This window comes from Enoplosus armatus, chromosome 8, assembly GCF_043641665.1.
Source record: "Enoplosus armatus isolate fEnoArm2 chromosome 8, fEnoArm2.hap1, whole genome shotgun sequence".
NCBI classification, from domain to species: Eukaryota; Metazoa; Chordata; class Actinopteri; order Centrarchiformes; family Enoplosidae; genus Enoplosus; species Enoplosus armatus.
In genome coordinates, this window is record NC_092187.1 from 20,064,365 (window position 1) to 20,086,239 (window position 21,875).

Below are 21,875 nucleotides of genomic sequence, written 5' to 3' on the forward strand. Positions count from 1 at the left end.
TTCAATGTCATTTATACTATAGTGTAGTTTCCACTGGGTGTGTGTGGGGGGGGGGTCCTTTTTCAAATTTGTTTGTATTGCAATAGCAAGTTTTTTTTCCCAATAATGTAATAATAATGTATTGAAATTAATAGAGAGATCCACAAGTTGAAACGACTAACTTGAAATGTTTTTCTGCCATAAAACGGACATCATTGGAATCTAGGAGTGGCAGGAGTCAAAGCAATGATGTCCATATAAGATAATAGTTAATCGTGGTCGTTGTTGATGATATCAAAAGTAAAGAAAAGGGAAGCACAGCTTGTGAAATATTCCCTGAAGAGATTAACTTTTCAGGTTAAGATTGGCAAAGCTTTTGCAGTCATGACTTTGGTGAGAGGCTCTTTACATTGTTGTGGAGCCGGTACAGCCATGACAGAGTGATGTGATTACCAGATGAGCACAGTGTTAGTGCTGAGGACTCAGCAGGGTGCTATTTGAAAAATATACCACCAGTCACAGATAGCTAGTAGAGGAAGTGTATAAGCATAATGGCATGCTGTTGTGTCTTTGGATACATCTGGATAATAGCATCTAGCATCAGCTAAATGTTTGAAATATAAATGTAACATAAAACAAATGAGACATTACGCAAGCGGACAAGAATGGCTGCAAGTTTGAGTTCTAACTATTTTACCAAAAAATATGTAGATCTCTTAATATATTGTGCACCAAATTCCTTTTTTCACCACTCTGATTATGTAATGCACAGTCTTGTCAGTATTACAATTATTTTGTCAGAAGTAATACCATCCTCCAACCTCTGGAGGGTAGCACGGTATTTGAATGCCCATGTTTTAGAAAAATGGGTGTAGTGAAATGATGTTGGTTATCCACATGGTGGCAGCAGAGATCAGTACAAGGGAGTTGTGTTGTCATTCCTATCTTTGCACTATAGGTGGCAGGGTACAACAAATAACGTAATCCGGGATACTTAAACATGACTTGGCAGGTGTGTTATGAGTTTGTTTTATCCGTTTGTCTTGTTTTTCAGGGTGGAGTTAAGGTGCTGATCACTGGGCCCTGGCAAGAGGCCAGCTCAAACTACAGCTGCTTGTTTGACCAGATCTCAGTCCCGGCTTCTCTCATCCAACCAGGGGTGCTGCGCTGCTACTGCCCAGGTAAGACAGGAGAGTGTTCACACACATTTCAAAGTAGACGAGGGAGGTTTCACTATCACATTATTTCTGAGTCATTTGAGCTGCTAGTGTATTCAGCTTTACTAAAGACAAAACATTTTTAGCAATAGGCTAAATAGTTTTTAATGTTTTCTTTGTTGTTGTTTTCAGGGTGGGGGGTCAGGACAGTTGTGGTGTTTAGTTTTGTGTTTATCAATAAAAACATGCTATTATCATATATATCATTGACTTACTCCTTGACTTTTGCTCCTCTAGGGAGCATAAGCTATTGACACATAGCATTAGCTTTCATTTATTTGTTTGAAGTAATTGCCTGCAGGTTGACAATATGCAGGTGTTCTAATCAGCAAAACGTTTTGTGTATTCATTATAGATTTTTGCATAGATTTTGTAAGGAAAGCCATTGTTTTTAAAATGAATCTCATATCTCACATATATCATTTTTGTAACAATGAGCGAAAACAATCATCCTAACTGATGTTTAACTGCCGCATACTGTCCTCTATCAAAAGCTACTGTATGCATCTATCAAACAGTCAAAAACAGTAAAAACATTTAGCAGGTTAAGCCCAATGTGGCATCATGTGAGTCACTGTAATAATGTTAATATTTATAATAGCATTTAAATTCCAATTTGAATTATGTTTTTTGTTTACACTGACAGTAGTTATGCATGAAGAATTGAGCCAGTCACTACCGATAAACAAATCTGACTACATAATCGTGGCATTGTGTATGTTTATTTGTACTGAATTCTCATCATCCTCTCCCCCTCCAGCTCACGACACAGGTCTGGTGACGCTACAGGTGGCTGTCAGTAACCAGATCATCTCCAACTCGGTGGTGTTTGAGTACAAGGCCCGCGCTCTTCCTTCACTGCCATCATCTCAGCACGACTGGCTCTCGCTGGATGGTAGGTCTCTCAGTTTGCTTTGGTCCCTTGCCTCGACTCTTTCTATCTTCCCTCTCTCGTTTTTTCTTTACTTATTACTTCTTTATGTTCTAATCCTTCTATCTGGCTCTCTACATCTCCTGTGGCCTTTTGATTAATGATCTGCTGGGCCATCATGCATAACAAACCCTCTCTCTAACTTTTCTTTAAACTAATTTGTCACAATGCACTGTCCCTGGAGCCGAACAAGTCTGCAGGATTTTGTTAAATTCTTAGGAAACAGCCAAAAGATAAATTGTTACCTACAGTTTTTTATCCACATATAGTATGTAGGTTTATATATTTTGTCCAATTAAATAGCCAATTAAACTCACATACTGTATGTTCGTTGCATTTTTAAATGTTTCTGTTTCACAAAATATTCAGCTTGGCTTGAATTTTGGTTGGGATTAATGTTGTTACTTCACATATATCAGAGTGACGGTACACATATAGAACGATAACAAGAATGTAATGAGTAGAATATAAAATCTAGTGTTTCTATGCATAAAGCATGCTGGTTCTTTGGTCCTTGACCAAACATGATAAATGTCATGGGAAAATCCTTGAACTGGCTGCTCCCACACAGTACATATACATAGTGTACGTGACTGTAAGTAAGAGTGTTCAAGACCTTGTTATCAGAGTTGTTGGAAAGTACCTTTTGTTGGTAATAGGGCGTCACAATAATTAAATAATCAAAATCTTTTTGTTCCTACAGTTGGATGTTTGAGCTTCACTGTGCAAAATGATGTATGTGCAGAGTTTGACACTAGAAGGTTGTTTTCACGTTCATCTGCTGAAAGTGGAAAGTTTCTAAATCAGATTTTAAGGGGCAGGCCTACGAGCCTGATTGGTGACATCACAAATACTTTGGAAGCCAATCCTGGTCCAATATGCAACTTACACAAGTGTGATGTAGAAACTTGTAGAAGCTACCACCACACACACACCCTGAGAATGGACTTTACCGTGAAGTGGGAGACATCTTGTGTCCAGCAGGAAAACTTTAGAATTGAACAAAATTTGCATATTCATAGATTCTGGAATTTGTAATGAAGAAATCAGAATCAGAAATACTTTATTGATCCCCGGGGGGAAATTATGCAGTAAGAAGGAGCTCTTTAAGTCTATTAATATCAGAAAAACATTCTCATTAATATTGTGATATTGATTTCAAACATACCAGCCAGCCCCACTTGGTATTACCCAAGAGAAACTGATTTGAGACTTAACTTTGTGTTGAGTGAGACATTTACAGTCAATTGCTGTCTGTTGTTCAAAGATGAGCAAATTAAATACCACATGTCATATTTAAAGCTTTATTTTAAGGTCAGTCCAGTGAGAGAATGCCTCATTGTCTCATCTTGTCTATGATAAAATCAGCCAGTAGGAAAGCTGTTGTGTATACAGCAGTGCAAATGCAATGACACATTTGGACATTGTTTTGCAAATGATCTTAAAATAGTTTTGTGTCATCCCCTTACAGTAAAAAAGCTTTTGTAGGTTAGCATTGTAAAGGTCTTCTACACATAACAATAGATGCTGCAGGGTTGGCAAATTTCCATTCTGTTTAAATTCAAATTAAGTCTATGAGTCAGAAGACCTACTGTAGGCCTGTTCACCAGAATGTAATGAGCATGTAAGTCATTGTGTGTGTGTGTGTGTGCGTGTGTGTGTGTGTGTGTGTGTGTGTGTGTGCGTGTGTGTGTGTGTGTGTGTGTGTGTGTGTGTGTGTGCGTGTGTGTGTGTGTGTGTGTGTGTGTGTATGTGTGCGGCTTGGGAAGCACTGCTGCAGTGCTTGAGCATTGACAGGATAAAGTAGGGCACGGCGAAGCACAGGCTCACAGGACAGCTGCATTGCAGACGGCCCTTGAGGGAGTGGGAGTGAGTAATCGAGAGCTGGCGGCTCCCATACACGGCAGTACCGGTGGATCCCTCCGCCATTCATACCCTACTGCCTCACTGGCCCATTCACAGAACCAGTTAAGGAGGAGCTGACTGTCTCTGGGAAAACACAGCCCACCCTATTACCTTACTTATATTAACCCCTTGCCTGCCATCTCTCACTATTTTCTTTCGTGGCAATATCTGGTCTCCTTTTTGAGGATGACAGTGACATATAGTGATCCACAAAGATGATTGATCGCACTGGGACTTTCCCTTGTAAGGTTTGGCAGGATTTCAGCTCAATGTATCTCTGTTGCATCCAGCTACTGATAAAGCATTTGTCCCAACAGTTATTAGAGAGAGACAGTTCATGTAGAAAAAGGCTGTCAGTCAAGAAAATCACATAACACTAAGATTATGTGATACTTTAACAGAATATGATATATAGAGTAAGTGTTCCATACCTGTGTAAACAAATGATGTAACATTATGTCAAGCTGTTGTGGCACCAGGTGGGTCTCTGTGTGTGAGGCAGAGAGAGATGAGAGGGTTAGTCATGAGAAAAGGGAAGGATCTTGTCTGTTGAAATATTGAAGTGTGCCTCATCATACACATGATCGATTGTCAACTACGAGAAGTTAGTGCTCCTCCGGGGTCCATCAGGCCTTCATGGTAAAAGCGTGTGTGACCAGCAGCTCCAGGACCACCGCACTGTGGACAGCGACTCTGGCGCAGAGTGCACTTTGCTAGGAAAAGTAAATGCTTGTATCTGTGTGTCATTGTGTATCCCTTGTAATCACAGAGTAATCCAATTTCCACTGTGATATCTAGACCATATAACTTATTTCAGAAGTAGGGCAGGGTGTAATCACTTGGGCACGTGTAGTCATCACATCGATAATGTCCACAGTCATGAAGCAGAACAGGAGAAACAAGACTAACAGAAGAATAATAGCGAGCCAGTAGTTTCCCACTATTCTGTTACCTATCGTGACTGTACAGACTCACGCTACTTAACCCCTACGGCCAGTCACCTGGTTAACTATAGGCTGCTGACATTACGTGCCATACGTGCAATATGTTGTGTTCGCGTCGGTGTGCTATACAGCTTTGTGAGTTAGTTCTGCCACGGAAGACTCACTGTGCTATGATGTGCTAATGGCACAGCTGCCTGCCTGCCTTGATTTGTCATAATGCAGAGTGGGGGAAGGGGCGCTTTTCTCTGCAGCACTGCAGGTACGGAGCCATGGGCAGGACAGAAAAGCTGTCGGAGCTGCAGAGCACTCATCGTCCGCCCCAATAAGTCCCTGAGCTCAGATCCCACAACCCGAGCCGGGAGAGGTTCGCTGGGAACTGCCAAATTACAGCCCCGCATAGCGGCATACTGACTGTTAGTGGTCAAGGGAGCGTGTTGACAGTACTGACTGAGCTAACTACACCGGCGTGACAAACGGCAGACCGTGTACACACAATGCAGGAGCGGAGGAGTGGGCGTGTTTGGGTAAACATGGTAAACTACCGCAAACAGAACAAGATTTAGTTTCAGGCGGCAGCTTGGCTGAGAGAAGGCGAATCCAGTCGTCTTTTGAACGGTTGTACCGACTTTCTCCAGTGTGGGAGAGACTCCGTGCAGGCGCACAGTGAACCGCGTCGAGCAGAGTAGACCTATTTGAGCGACAATACGTGTTATTATTATTATTATAATAGCCCAAATAGCCAATAATAATAACAATAAGATAAGAGGCGAGCTTTTAGGAGCGGGACCACGGCTCGAGGAGAAGGCGGCAAACGGGAATTAGGGCGTCTGTTTACCGGCGGCACGTGCGCACAACGTCTCCTAGCAGCGGTATTTGTCATTTTACTGCAGGCTGGGATAGCAGCGACTACTAGAAACACAAGGAAAGTGTGTATGTGTGTGAGGTGAAACAAGTGAAGAGGAGGAGGGGGCTATTAGAGGAAGAGGAGAAGTGAGCGGTCTTCCTCTCTCTCTCTCTCTCTCCCTTGCTCTCCTCACGTCGCTCTCTTCCCTCACTTTGTTCTATTGTTGACGAGTGCTCTGTTGAGATTGAGATTCAGTCTACACCAAGGATATACATTTTTATTGTTTCTCCGTGTAACAGCATGCAGTAGCCTGGCCGGCAGACTGTTGGGGCAAAACTGCAATTTGAGTGAAATGCAGCTTTGGTCGGACTTCTCTGGGTCAGGATGCCAGTGAATGACACCTGCATTTCCTAAAAGACAAAAGAGGCAGTATTTTTTGGGGCTTTGAGGTGGACTCTACCAATGGAAAATAAAATAGAAGGTTAGAAGTGTTAAGTTCAACCTATGGCTGTAGTGCTGTGCTGTGCTGTGTTTGTGTTGTGTTTGGGCTGTTTTTATATTCTGTGCGTTTCTCGTGTATGCCAGGAGAAGTTGGAGTTACACATTTCTTCGAACACCCCGCATGCTAAGTTATTGTGTCTTAGTCCAGCTGTATCTGTGCTGTAGCGGAGTTCTTATTAAAGAGATCGTCTGTTTTGGCCACATGCTTTCTTCAAGTGTTTCATGTGACTCTGCCTCATTGCAGAGCTCTGGAGAGTTGACGTTGATAGTAGCCAACTCCTGACTCACGACTTGTGCTTGGGCATATTAAAAACTCCTCAAGACGCCTTTGAAGACAGAAAAAAAACATGTTTTTCCCCCCATGGCGCTTTGAATATCAAAGGAAGTTCACTTGTGTCTCTCGTGCGCCTGTCTTCCGAATCGTGGCACTTTTGGCAAAACCTGGCTGTCACATTTCAAGGATTCATGACTCTTTCTTGCCAGTTTCAGTTTTTCTTTTGTCTGTTGAAGTAACGTTATATGGTCGCTGTGTCTCACGCTGCTGTCCTTAGATTGCCAGCTGCTGTTTCACGTGTTGTTGAAAGTGTGGTAGTTGCTGTAGCGCATTGGAGGGTTGTTGCTGCTCAGGTTATCGGGGCCAGCGTGTCGTCGGTGAAATCTACTAATGCTGTTGTTTTATCGCTCAGATTGCATTCGGGGCTGACCTTACCTACTAATTGAACCTTAAAATGGGTCGAAATTAAAAAGACTACACGTTGCTACAGTCGTCTACCGTGCGTGCCGCCGCTGAGCGTTTCAGCACCACAGATCTGTGAACAGCGACTTCACTTTAACCCCCGTTTAGTCTTCAAACTTTGCTCTGGTTGAGCGCTTTCCAGGCTATCTAAAGTGGGAGAATTGCAGATATACATTTATCTACCTGTTGCTGGCCTGTGAAGTTTTGAGTTTTCCTATGTCCAAGGCGTAGAACAAGATGCATAGCCCATATTAAAAGAACTGTGAAAGATACAATACCACCAAAGTCTTGTAGAACATGTTTTGTACGCTTTGCATAGGTCTAATGCATTTGCAGTTATTGTAGTACTACCAAGTAACGCTATTTTGTGGCCACTTTAATGCAAAATGATTTGCATGATTCACCAGTGTAGTTGGCAGCAGTGGGAACCGTTTCTGTCTTGCTTTAAGGGCACTAAATCATGTATTAATTGTACTAGTGGCAGTAGTGTTAGCAATATAGTAGCACTTGCAGTAGTTGTGTGCTTGTTGCAGAAGGAGTAGCAACATTAATATTGACACTTTAGCAGGAGTGTCCCCTTTGCCACATAGCAGCCCTAAATAAAAGAATCCAGTCAACACTGCATAGATGTGTGTGTGTTTATATTATCTATCTATCTATCTATCTATCTATCTATCTATCTGAGTGAGTTGTGGAAATGCTGCTAATAATACAGCAGTTATATTATGGTAACAGATGTAGTGTACTGCTACTACCAGTAATATCAAAATTAACAGCAGTATTAATGTCATCCATAGTTCATGTAATTTCGCAGTCAACTGTGTTACTGTCGGTGTTGTAGTTGTACCTGTAGTAGTAATAACAGGTGCAATAGCAAGAGTAGTAGTACTAGTAACAGCAGCAGTGGCGTGGGGATGCTTACACCTAAAGGTGATGGATCACACCAGACAAGATGTTTTAAAGAGATAGGTACATTTAAAGAGAAACAGTTATTTGGAGAGAGCACATCATTTCTGGCAGGTCGTGTGCCTCAGTTTCCCAAATAATTAGGAATGACCTCAATTAAAATGGCCTCACAGTTGTGTTATAGTTAGCTATTTACCTTATAGTTCATCATTTTACAATCCATTTAAGTCCGAGATATATAGTGGGCAGACATAAACACAGGAACACCTTGTCTATCTAATGCAATTCAATATAGTCATGAAATTAATTCTACCTTTGTGATAATGTGTAGTTGGGAGTAGTATGTGTGGCGGGACTGTCAAAGTCAAGTAAAGCCCTCAGTACGTTTAGAAGTTAAAGTTTGTGGTTTGCATTAGGTTACATTATGTTATGCATCAGTCAAAATCTGTCTATGCTGTGATTTGAAATATGCATGATACTGTCCACCTCTCCAATCTGCTTATAAAACACAAGGAGAGATGGCATTTTTCTTATAATGTAGCTAATATAGCATATTAATAACTATAATCCAGGGAAAGTGCTTCTCTTATAAGTTTTGTTTTTCATTTGTGGGCCAGTCTGCTGATGTGCTTATCAAATTGAGGTTCAGTCCTTGTTCATGCTGTGCAGTTGTATCTCTCTTGGGTTGTCATAAAATCAAATTAAAATAGAGGGGGTAATATAAATAGTCTCAAACCAAGCATACATTATATCACATCCAAGATCAAATGGCTGTAAGTCTCAGGTCTGTATCTCTACCCACTCTCCTGTCTGTCCTCACTTGTAAATTACTATTGTTGCTACACTACAGTGTGCCATAGATAGGATTCCAGCATGTAACAAAAGACTGAAATGTGATTTTAGGGACAATGTTGAAATAAGATTTAGAGAAAAGGGGAGAATGAGCTGAGAATCATGTGAATTAATTTAGCCTAACTGTGTTGTCTTACTATTAATGGAAAGCTTTGGTGACGTCCCGTCCCTTGGGCCGTGGTGTTTTATATCAGATTGATTCATCTTTGAAATTATTTCTCCACTCATCTCTCATTTGCTCTCCTGCCTGCAGCTGATGTGTCAAGCAGTATATAGTTGTTTATGTAAATAGCAAGTTAATGATATGAACGTGTTACTGCATCAATTGAACATCTATAAAAAATCAAACTGCCCTACTCTCCAAGACAAAAAGCCAATACTGTATCACTCCATTAGTGTGATAGCAGATGACAGTAAATCCCCACGGTGTGCACTCTTGGCATTTTACCTTCAATGTGACACACTGTATCTATTCAACATTTAGACTGTACTTATATTGACCTATATGGATGGACAAATGCCAGTAGGTTAAGAGCTGCTTCACCTGTGTGGCAGAGCAGAAAAGTATCAGTCAAGCATTGTGACCTTTGTTTGCAGTTATTAAACTCCTGTATATGGTTGAGAATAAATTCTCAGTGGAAACAGTGGTGAGACAGAATTGTGTCACTGGACATGACGCGCCTGAATATGTGTGTTGATGTTCTGGCATCTGGCTGGCTTAACAAAACTGATTGTCTTGTGCGTGAAGAAGTTCAGTCTATACGAATCTGTAGTTGTTATCATTTATTTGCTTATTTGTTTCTGTATAGAGTCTGCATGTTCTCCTTGTGACTGAGGGGTTTCCAGTTTTCTACAACAGTCCAAAGAGTTAAGGAAAGGTGAATTGGAAACTGGAAATAACACCTAGGTGTGAATGTGAATGCATTTGTCTGTTTGTGTGTGTTAGCCTTGTGATGGATTGACGACCTGTCCAGGATGTATCCTGCCTCTCGCCCCGCCCCCCAGCGACCCTGAGCAGGGTAAGCCATATAGCAGAGGGATGGATAGATGGCATCCTCAAATAGATTTGATGCCATAACAACAGATTGAACAAAATAAAGATGTCTCTATCACAGACAATGTTATTCTTTAACCAATTTAAATCTGCTGTTGCCTCTCTGCTAACAAGAATAAAAAGGAAGAAGAAATAATAATAGACTGAACAAAACCACAGCCGGTCATTACACTATGTCAAAGTAAAGTCGGCCTTTGAGCAACAGACAGCCATGTGTTCCAGCTGCGAGGGCTGCTGCCAGATGGCCTGGCCCCTTCCCCTGCAGGGTCACAAATACCAGCCCCTGTCAGTTAGCTCACACAGAGACCCAGAGGGAGGCTGGCCTCCGGTCTTTCCACTGGGTTACATGCGAAAAGTTGACTGGCTGCAGAGAGATAATGAGGTCCAGCACTAAAACTTGATTGGCATGAACACAGCCAGAGGTTCAGAAGTAAGGATTAAAGATGTCCTCTCACACTCAAAAGTTCATGATATGAATATCCCTACTCCTGTCTTCTCATCTCACTTCACCCTTGTGAAGCCTTTCTTTACCTGTAATCTCTCCTGCAGTCTTCTTCATCCCTTCAGCCTGTTCTCACTCCCACTGTGCTCCACCGAGTGTCAATAAAACAGCCCTGTCCTTCCTTCTCTTATCCGTCTGTATATCAACCTGTCTCATGAGGAGCTGCTGCCATGTCCCAGAGATGAGACAGATCACACAGGGCAGAGATGTGACGCTCTGTGGGTTAAAACCCAATGCACGTCTTACAGGTCCTCTCTCTGCTCCTCTCAGAGGACATGAGCGTCCTTTGAGAGAAGCTAATAAGAAGCAACAGCAGATCCACAGTGACACACAACAGTCATCACACGCTAAGGAGAACTACTGACTCTGCAGAGATCAGCAAGAGTATCATGCAGAAAGTATGTTTCAGTACTTCTGCTATGGATCTTATACAGAAGTGACTTCCCACACTAGGTGTGTGACTTTCCCCATGGAGCCCAACTTCTTAATCTGTATGACAGGAGCAGGTCACGGGCCAGTGTCTGGTGGGTCCCATGATGACAACACTCGTAATTTATTCTAATGAGCGTCTGTCCCAAGGCAAGCGACAAAATTACTCATTTGGGTTATCGGTCATAAAAGTTCAAGACCTCTTGTCACAGAGGATTACGTGGGTGTTCTTTCACGTTCTTGATTTGTAGTGTTCCCTCTTAAACCAAGGCAACTGTCACTCTATTAAAAAAAAAAGTGGTATTTTCCCATCCTCTCCAGGCTTTCGTCCCAGAGGTGAGAGGTTTTCCTTTCTCTTCTAAGGAGAGACAAGTCAGGTCATCATTTAGCCACATATTCACTGTAATTTCAAAAAGCACACTCCAAATTTTATGTAACAGACTGTACAGAAACAATCCTTCACTCTTATCCCTGTTAGCTGGTCTCATTAAAATAACTCTCACTAGATAACACTCCACAGTATAACCCACAGCAGAGGTGAGTTCAGGTAGATAGAAGTGTGAGAGAATTGATGAAGCATAAAAATCAGTGTAGGTTTTTAGTCAAGAATGTGAAGAGTTCTCTCTCCTTTTGTATCTTTCATATCCAATTTGGATGGGGAAAGGTAGTACGGGTCCAAGTCTTGCAGGGGAATACATCACTGAAAGATGTATAATAAATCTCCACAAGCGAGGGAACTGGACTCTGCAGAAACTTAGCCTGGCTTTAGGAGGCATATTTGTGTCATGACAGCTGTAAGTTTACACTTCACTTGAATAATCAACTTTCATTCAAGTGTTCTAAATATAATGAGTGGTGGTCTGCCTCACTGTTGCACCCAACTGCTTTTTAGAATAGCATGTCACAGTCTGCCCTAAATGTGTGAGAGTGACCACGTCTGCTGCCACACACCGTCACAAGGGAGTAAACCAGAGAGTGGGAGGGCGTTAAAGACGTCACCGTGTTGTTACAGTTCTGTTTGGCTGCTCACCTTCCCTGTCTCCTCCCTCTCCCCTCCCACTCGTCTCTACCCCCATCCTCCCTCTGCAGTGGACGTGAATCGCATTTGGAGCAGCAGGCAGCAGGTGGAGATGACATCATCTGCACTGCAGCACACTGCAGCACTGGGTCTGAACAAAGACATGTCAGCCTACCGCTAACTATCCCCCCTCTCTCTCTCTCCATCTCTCTGTCTACGTCTCTCCCCCATGTCAGCCAGAGGGAGAGGGAGAGCATAGCCTTGTACCAAGGCAGGTTGTAGTGCTGTGACCTATCTCAACCCTCTGACTACCCTCCTGACACAGGCACTCAGTCTAAAACAGGCTCTCGACTGTTTCCACAAGTGACCATGTGAATGGGTGAAGACGAATGCCACATAGAAAGAAGAAGAAGCATATATTTCCTGCTCGATAAGAGAGTGATCTGCTGATCTGACAGCAGGCCCAGGTAGACAGTCTACAGCACACATAGGGATCAACTGCAGAGACCTCAGTGTTGTCCTCCAAGTCCATTATTCACAGTGCAGCATGTTGTCACTGAGAGCAGTAATTTACCAGCCAGTGAGTGACATTATGTTTTTCTGTCCAATGATAGCAGTTACTTGACCTCTTTTACAGTGGCTTATAGGAGGTCTGACTATGACATTAGCTCTCCACGGAGCCCTGAGCCGTGACTGCCAAGATAGCGTAAAGCGCAAATGTCACCAGGTCATGCTGTGAAGGCTCCCCACTTAGAGTCATTAGGTCCCTACCTACGGCGTCAACACTGAGAAAAGAGAGTAGGCCAAGTACACAAAAGCACAGCAAAGAAGATTTATGGACTCTGTTTTTTCATTGTTTGCCTTTCTCTCTCCATTTTTTCTGCTGGAGAACCGAGTCCTTCCCCTCCCCTTCATCAATAAGCCAATAGCACGCAGGCAGACCATACACACACAGCCATGTTCCTGTCGCCTAGTTACCGCTCGGCAGCAGGTTGCCACAGAAACGGCCTCATAGTGGCTAAATGGGGAATGCTAATGCAGTCTTCTATACTCCCTGCTGCAGTGGGCTCCCTGTGCCCATCCCATTCCACTGTCTGTACACAGCATACTTTGTGTGTGTGTGTGTGTTGGTGTGTGCCCGTACATTCACACTCACAAGTGTTTGTTGTGTGTTTGTGTGTAGGTGAGTGGTGAGTGTTTGTGTGTGTGTGGGGGGGGGTTCCTAAATGTCTCAGTGGGCCTTGTGTCTTATAATCTTATATAAACATATTGCAACAGGTTTAAATTGCAGTGTTTCTAAGTGTGTGAACATTTTGATATTAGTTACCGTAATGCATTTTGCATAGTGATCAAAACTAATTAAATCTAATTAAAATACATTTACAAGTCTTTAGAAGTCACTTGCTCTGTTACGTATTGAATTATGCAGCGTGTTCTATATGTCTGACAGGGAAAATTGCTTTTCTTGAACACCTGAGCAGAGACAACCCATACAACAACACTGACTGGCACAGGGCACAAAGCAGCATGTAAACACTCCGAAGTCTTACACACCTCCGTCCATCTTGATGTATGGAAAGGCTGGGTTTTCAAGGACTCTGGAAAGGTGCAAGTTGTGATTGATTCTGCACTGTCAGCTTCTTGGTCCTCCTACCATACAGGCTCGTGGAACTGGGGTGGGCCGGGACTCTTTGGCCATAATAGGATGTACTTAATCAGCTGGAGAGGGCCTTCAGCTGCGCACTCCCCCCAGAGCATGTCTGAATCCCTTTGTGAAAGGGTGGACATATTTAACATGCCCCCACGCATTGGCCAATCGTTCAACCTGTGTTAGTCTGCTGGGTGTGTGTTTGAGTGGTGCAGCAGAGATGGCGGCAGGAGTTTAGTGATGGCAGCCATTAGCAGATGATTGATGGGCTTTTAAGGGTTATTTTAGTGGAGCCAATTGTTTAGATGAAGTTAGTGATTGATGCTATTGTTTTCATTCACATTCTGGGGAGATTAATAATGATTATAAGGGTTTTGTGTGTTACAGCTGAAAGTAGGATATTAACTTGCCATCAGCTTTGCAGCATCTCAGAAATAGACTTGTGCATTTGTTCTTAAATGGTTGATTGCATGCCTCATAATGTTAAGCCCCAAGTCACTGCGACAGTCTTAATGCTGCTCAGAGCAACATATTTGGTGCAGCTTGTGGGGCATACTGTGTGATCATTTGTCTTGTCAGGACACAGGGTTGTTTGTGCTGGTAATAGCAAAGACAGGCATTTTTTTTTTGCACACTGGATGCTACTTGTGTGCTGACGTGTTCTTCTGTGTCCCACTGTTTGCCTAGATAACCAGTTCAGAATGTCTATCCTGGAGCGCTTGGAGCAGATGGAGAGGAGGATGGCGGAGATGGCCAGCCACCAGCAGCCGAGCAGTGCAGGGAGTGGCGGAGCTGGGGGAGGAACAGGGGGCGGAGGAGGAGGAGGAGGGGGAGGAGGTGGAGGGGGCGGCAACAACAGCCAGTCACAGGTAAAAACCCACATCACGTTACTCCTATGTTGTGCATAAAGCCAATCGTTGCACATGTGACAGTTCATAGAAAGCACATTGTGTTTTATCATTATTGATTTACAAAAGTACTGTATAACTACATATAACAGAATTCACTGATTTTTTTGTTAAAGAGGTATATTCAACAACCAATAACGATTTCCTCTTTTGTGTATGTGAGTGTGTATCTGGCCAGATGCAGGCCAGCAGCTCCTTCGAGAGCCGTGTCGTGGTGGTCTGTGAGAAGATGATGAGCAGAGCTTGCTGGGCCAAGTCCAAACATTTAATCCACTCCAAGACCTTCAGAGGCATGACACTCCTTCACCTGGCTGCAGGCCAAGGCTATGCCACCCTCATCCAGACACTCATCAAGTGGCGGTGAGTACTTAATACTCTACATACTGTTTGTAATTGGCGTGCACCACACTAAATAGCAGTGAGATGCTAATTGTTTTCTCTCTTCCATCCAGCACGAAGCACGCTGATAGTATTGATTTGGAGTTAGAAGTGGACCCTCTCAATGTAGATCACTTCTCCTGTACGCCTTTGGTAAGAGAGCTGAAGTTCACATGTTTAGAACAGCGTGAGAAATAATGAAGAAAATCCTAGTTGTGTGTGTGAGATCTGTGGTGAGAGACACCTGTAGTTGTCGTAGTTTGATCCTTTTTTTGGTCTGGTGTAATGAAACCCTAATAACTCTGTTTCTCTTTGCCACTTTTTGTTATCTGTCTGTTTTCCATCCAGATGTGGGCATGTGCACTGGGTCACCTGGAAGCAGCAGTGGTCCTCTATAAATGGGACAGACGTGCCCTTGCTATCCCAGATTCTCTGGGCCGCTTACCCCTCTCAATTGCCCGATCCCGTGGCCATACCAAACTGGCTGAATGTCTGGAGCAATTACAAAGGGAAGAACAGCAGCCACAAGCACCTCTACCACCCACTACTCGCATGTCTTTCTCCCCAGCCCCTGACACCCCCACCACAGACAGCTGGATGGTCAGCTGGGCCAACAACAGTGTAGTAGCACCCAGCGGCAAGAAAGGGGGTCCTGCAACCACTACAACCACATCCAGCACCACAAGCCTCAATCCAGGCCAGTACAATTGTCTTTTTGTCTCTGTCTCATACTGTACCCTCAGAAGATCCCTTATTTTCTGTTGACAAAATCGTTGTTGTTGTATCGTGCAGCTAATTGTTACATGTTGTGTTTTTTGCAGACTTGAGAAGGCCCAGGTCAGAGCCCTCCAACTACTACAGCACCGAGGGCCAAAGAGACCTCCCACTAGCTAAAAAACATAAACCCAACCCAGAACTGTTTCAGACTCGGCCTGACAAGGCCATGTCTGTTCCTCTGAGCCTGGAGCAGCAACAGCTCCACAAGCTGTCCTCTAGCCCCAAGAGCCTGTCCTCAGAGGGCCTGAGCTCAGACAAGGGCCTGTCTACGGGAGGCAGCACAGGGACAACCAGATGGACCTCCAGGGAGAGTTTCTCCAGCAGCGGCTTGGGGAGGAAGGCGATGGGGGTCAGCGGAAGCAGCAGCCTGGGGAAGGAGAAACTGGTCAACCGGTTACGTCAGCGGGAACAGCTAGGAATGCTGGTGATGGCAGACAGAGAAATGGCTGATGCAGAACTATTATCCTATCGGGAAGATCTGGAGAACCAGGACTGTCTCACACAGATGGATGACCTGCAGGTGAGAATAAAAAAAAACAGTTTACTCAGTCAGCTAAATGTGTAGAACTTGGCACTAGCACAGCCACAGATGAGGTTCAAAATCATTTTTTAGATATATTTTTTGTGAAAATTGGTAAGAAAATGAAAATTAGAAGCCTTACACATGAATCACATATAGTATACTTCTTATATTACACATATATATTATCAGAGGGTGGCACCATTTTGTAAAGTGGCACACATATGGATTACCAGTGAAGAAAGTATGGCAGGATAAGATTTAAATTGGACATAACAGTACCATGCCATCTTTTATATCCGCCTTCGGCATTGGGTAGGCGGTATACACCAGGCCAACCTGGCACTCTGTCGATGACCATCACTGCATAATAAACTCTCTCTATTGATCCACTTCCATAGCCAAGGGATTCTTCCAGCCATCCATCTCAGTCTAACTACTCCTCCAACAGATGAAGAGCTGGATTAGGAATTTTAGCTTCCAACAGTATCACTGTCATCATTATTATCCTCCCCACTGGCATTAAAGCCAACATTTTTGTCACAGAGCCAAACAATTAAACCCGCATGGCTAGACCATGTATAGTCACCAAAATAGGTAGTCACTCAACTATATATGGTGATAAACATTGAAAAGATGGGCTCTCCCTTCAGTCATCTTTGTTTGTCCCAACAAAACAGGTAAACATGATGACTCTGGCAGAGCACATCATTGAAGCAACGCCAGAGAGAATCAAAAGGGAGAACTTCACCGCCGCGGACTCTGTGCCCTTAGACACATCAGGGGTCAGCAACACCATGAACTGGCTGGCCAACTACCTTGGAGATGTGGAACAGCTGCCAAGCATCATACACCTACGGTAAGGAGCGCCGAGGGGCCGGCAATAGCAGATATGCATATTGCATAGCCAGTGTGTGGGTGTGTGTACAGTATGTGTGTCCTCCCCACTGCATAGGTATTCATCCTTCTTTCTATGCTTTGTTACACCCTGGTATTGTCCAAAAAGGTTACTACTTTGTTGGAGTAAAATAGGTAGACAGAAAAAAAGAACGCTATGAGGAACGCATTTATAAATGAAGCACAGACTGTACAGTGCCAATTTAAACTGCCAAGTGAAACTGCATTTTTAAAATAACTTGCTTTCTAGGTTTTATGTACAGTATGTTCTGTTGAAACAGGATATTTGTGTTGAATATAATGTTACGATGAATCATTCAAAAGTGTAAACCAATGGGATGTCAATTAGAAAAGAGAGGCTGTTTTATTTGATGGAAGGGGCAGTGGCTTACTGTGCTTACTATCTGTGACAGTGTTATTTTCTGAAAGTTTAATTTATGCCTACTATAGTTTTCCACAAAGTTTACAGGCAGTCAAAGAAAAACACTAAAAAATCAGTTGTTGAATTGCTTTATGTGGTAGAAGGTAAATATTTGCAATTAGTTGCGACTTCCTACATCCTCCACTACTGTACTGTAAGAACAAAACAGTATGCATAAGTATTTACAAATTGTTCATAAATGTAAGTTTTATATAGACAGGTTCATGCATATTCACTACCTGCTGCATTCCTACACTAAACCTATGTAAAAAATAATAATAATAATAACTGAAATAAAGTCAATATTTCTGTCATCTTCTTTCCTTAGATCTCTGTATAATGAACCCCTGACCCCTTCGTCCAACCCCAGCCTCAGTCCTGGGGGGTCTCCGCTGAGAGAGGGGCCCCTGGAGAGGTCCACACTCACGTCCCCAGCTGACTGGAGTGAGTTCATCAATGCCTCCAACAGCAAGGTGGAGCGAGACCTGGCCCAGCTGACTCTGTCAGATCCAGAGCAGAGAGAGCTGTATGAGGCTGCCCGCCTAGTCCAAACTGCCTTCCGCAAGTACAAGGTACAGGCCCGGCGCTCAGGTGCCATATGCTGTGTGTACTGCAGCCTGCAGTGACAGGGCTGTACTGTTAGGACTGGTATTATTAGATGGTTTTGTTTTTGGCTTTTGGAGAGATGTTGAAGGGTCCACTTTTCTTTGGTTCCAACCTATGGAGCTCAGATTTTTGCAGTAAAAATTCAGGGTTGTGATACGGTTCTTTATCTTTCGTCTGGGGGTATACTGTTTTTAATCATGCTTATATATATTATTCACATTCCTCTTTCTCTATCTGTCTCATTCTCTGTTCCTCTGCTCATATATACACATTGCAACATGAACAAAAATATATCCAAATATGTCCCTGTGGTTTCAGCATGGGAAGGTGCCTTGAGCAGAGCATGGCCTTGCTTAGAGAAACGACTGCACTGTCCCCTGTTTCCCTGCTCCAATTAGACACAATTAAGCTTATGTTCTTAGTTAGGTGTATGGAGCCTGCTAATGCCTGTTTTTAACTAGCTGTCCAATCACCAGTCCTTTCCCCCTGCCCGATCCCATTCCTCTACTTGCTACCCACCCCCAGCTACTTTTAATGTGTTGACATATGACAAACTGTTCGCTGTCGTTTACAGTCGTCTGTTATGCCTGTCTACCAGCTGATACTGAGGTGGACCTTTGGCTCTATGTTGCTCAACAGTTCATCTCCTCCTCCCCTCTCACATGGGGGCCAGTTCACCAGGGGTGGACTCATGCCACCAGGAGACCTCTAGGAGACTTGACAGAGCCACCAATATCCTTTGTGGCAAAAATGCAGGTTCTACTGTGACCTCTGACCTATCCCACTCTACTCTCCAACAGGGGCGGCCGCTCCGAGAGCAACAGGAAGTAGCTGCTGCTGTTATTCAACGTTGTTACAAGAAATACAAACAGGTACGCACCACTAAAGCATTGGAGTGTTCCTGATAAGGTCACATCAAATAAGTGCTTTTGTTTACATGTTCCAATGTAATTAGTGTATATTATAGTCTTTTAGGAGGCAGATGTCTACATTAATTAATTATCAAAATACTCCTAAAAATAATTAAAGAAGCTTTTCAACTTTTTTTAAACTTAAAGTTTTTGAGGACATTAGAGTATGTTAGTGCACCATTCACAATCTTTCCCTTTTTCTGTTTGCAAGCTTACATGGATAGCCTTGAAGGTAAAACCTTTTCACTACCAGCAGCGAAATTCATTACCAAACTTCAGGCTGTGTTCTTCTACAACAGCGTGAACTCGTAGCACTACTGCAGTATTCACACACAGCAAAGCATGACATATTGTTTTGTTCTCGTTGGCAGTATGCACTTTATAAGAAGATGACGCAGGCCGCCATCCTTATCCAGAGTAAATTCCGCAGCTACCATGAACAGAAGAAGTTCCAGCAGAGCAGGAGGGCTGCCGTGCTCATTCAGCAATACTACCGCAGCTACAAGGAGTTTGGCAGGCTGAAGCCCCATCACCGCGGGGCTGCTGCTGCCCTGGTGCAGCACAAACTGAGGTAGACGCTCAGCCACATACTGTGTGCCAAGTACTGGAATATACTGTCACAAACTGGCTCAAGAAGTAAAGGTTATACTTTAAACAAGAGTCATTAATTATTAAAACTATGGTTAACTTAAGTGAACAATGGAGCGTGTAGATCAGCAATGAAAGCAGTGCCCAGATGGTTGGTGGTTTGTGCGCTTTGGCGGCGTTGAAGGTGCAAATCAAAAGAAAGTGATGGGTTATCACATAAACAATGTAACCAATACGTCCAACCACCGCCATCCATCTTCCCAAATCCAATCCCCCACCCAGCAACCTTGGATCCAGAGGAGCAATTTAAAGACGAGAAACTACTAGCAAAGATAACCCAATGAATTGGCAAGTAAATAGTCAAGGCATGCCAAGACGAATGCATAGTTATATGGCATTTTTTGCGTGATGAACATACACATACACATACAGTGTAAAACAGTGCCCACCTCAAAAACAAAAAAATTAGTTTTTTGCAGGAACATAAGAAAGAGCGGAATATTGATAAGTGATTGGCAAGCAGTCAGCAAAAAATGAGGTTCAACCACAGACCCAAAGTACACATGAAATCATTGAGCTCAGAATGACCGCCAAAGCTCGTCACAAAGGTCCTAAATTCCAGCAACCAAATAAACACAAAACTGGATATAATACTAATCCTGCTAAAGACAGCAGGATCATCAAGAGACCACTGCATCATACTACCTACTTCAAAATGATGTGCAATAGTTAAATTATTGGACTTAGTCATTTATGGAAAGGTACATTTACAGGAGGATTTTAGAAACGATGAATAGTCACCATCAGGTCATGATTTTTTTAGCTTAAAAATAATTCTATGATGTTTTGGAATAGAACTCTTTACATTTTCGCTGAAAAATAAAAGTTGACTCAAATTCCTATTAACAGAGTTGTATGCCAGTTTTCAACTGTTTCCATACCAACAGTATGACACTCTTCTCTCTCCGGTGTTTTTATAGAGGTAGTCTGCTCACAAAGAGGCAGGATCAGGCTGCCAGGAAGATCATGAGGTTCCTACGTCGCTGTCGCCACAGGTAGACCCCAACGCTGACTCACACACATACCAACATACCCATCTATACACACACACACACACACACACACACACAACTTTACATAGGCTAGATGATACTTGATTTACATTCAGATTTACTGCAAGGGTTGGTTCATGGCCTAAAAAAAAATAAATCCCATTGAGCTAATGAGTAAGACACAGTAGAAACTACTAGTTTCATGTCCATCTCTCAACTCGTCTTTTTACTCGGTGTTATGTGTTTGATTTATTTTTGTTGGACAAATTGGGTGGTTAGAAATGTCTCCAACACCTAAGCTCCACCCCTCCTCCCCCCTCACTGTATTTGGCCCCCACCTGTCCTCGCCCCCTCCTTCACAGTGCCTACTGTGTGCTAATAGCTGGTATTGTTTTGCTGTTTATGCCAAGCCCCTTGATGGACCATAGACTGTTCAAGCGGGTGAGTGCAGCCTCAGCAACTCAGTTTGTGCCTCTTCCTCTCTCTTCCTCTCTCTCTCTCTCTCTCTCTCTCTCTGTTTTTTCTGTATGCCTCTTTCTCCCTCTTATCTCCTTCTCTGTCTCTCACTCTCTAATAATACAATTATCTCCTCCTGAGGTCTCGGCCTTCGCATTCTCTCCCTCCTTCCCTCACTTTCATTTTCTCTTTTGCTCTTTCTCTCCCACCCCTCCACCCACCCTACCTCCTTCTCCATCACTGTTGCTTGATGCCTGCTTGCATGAAGGCTGCCGACTGGAGCCACAGGTGGACTGAGAAGCTCAGATTTAGAGCTGAACCTATCTCGAACTAACAAAATGCTTATGAATGACAATATCACTGCAACACTTAACAGGCACTCCTCTGACTCTCTTTACCTCTGTCTTTCTCTCCTTGGAAATTACTTTTTGTTCATGATTGTTTTGTTTTGTTTTATTTCAGTTTTGTGTGGTTATGCAGATAGCCAGTTTGAGAAAACGGGAGGCTTTTTTCGATCATGTTTTATTCTGCTGCATGTCGAGTGGTGACAGCTCTGGGCCTTGCTCTTCGACTTTTAGGCATGCTATGGGCCTGCTGTTTCTCAAGTAGTTGTCTGTCTGTCTGACTGGCTGTGTGTCCCGTTTCTAGCCACTCGACAGACTGAGAGCGGGACTTACCCCTTTCTATTTACTAAAACTGTGTCAAACTGTTGAATGTATTATACCCTCTGGTTCATCAAAACAAAACAAAGAAAGACAGAAAATACATTACAAAGAGATACACCTGGATGGGAAAAAGCTCATCACATATGGCATAAAGAAGTATTTTATTATTGTCACAAAACTTTAACCTCCTTGCTGCTGACATTCATATTATATGTTTTTACTCTTCTACT

At 43.2% G+C, this 21,875-nt stretch overlaps 1 protein-coding gene across 3 annotated transcripts in view; it reads left to right on the forward strand.

The window, feature by feature from the left end:
* camta1a (calmodulin binding transcription activator 1a) overlaps positions 1–21,875 on the forward strand; it is a 265,794-nt gene that overhangs the window by 242,615 nt on the left and 1,304 nt on the right. Inside the window, exons 10-23 of one of the 3 annotated variants that reach the window (XM_070910084.1) lie at positions 1,034–1,160; positions 1,957–2,091; positions 14,154–14,335; positions 14,538–14,734; positions 14,827–14,905; positions 15,101–15,449; positions 15,574–16,049; positions 16,730–16,908; positions 17,696–17,939; positions 18,774–18,845; positions 19,096–19,116; positions 19,256–19,455; positions 20,453–20,527; positions 20,935–20,965. In XM_070910084.1, the coding sequence (XP_070766185.1) occupies positions 1,034–1,160; positions 1,957–2,091; positions 14,154–14,335; positions 14,538–14,734; positions 14,827–14,905; positions 15,101–15,449; positions 15,574–16,049; positions 16,730–16,908; positions 17,696–17,939; positions 18,774–18,845; positions 19,096–19,116; positions 19,256–19,455; positions 20,453–20,527; positions 20,935–20,965 (2,367 nt within the window). Of the gene's footprint in view, positions 1–1,033; positions 1,161–1,956; positions 2,092–14,153; positions 14,336–14,537; positions 14,735–14,826; positions 14,906–15,100; positions 15,454–15,573; positions 16,050–16,729; positions 16,909–17,695; positions 17,940–18,773; positions 18,846–19,095; positions 19,117–19,255; positions 19,456–20,452; positions 20,528–20,934; positions 20,966–21,875 lie in introns of those variants that run through there. The other 2 variants (XM_070910085.1, XM_070910086.1) reach the window with 2 other exon arrangements.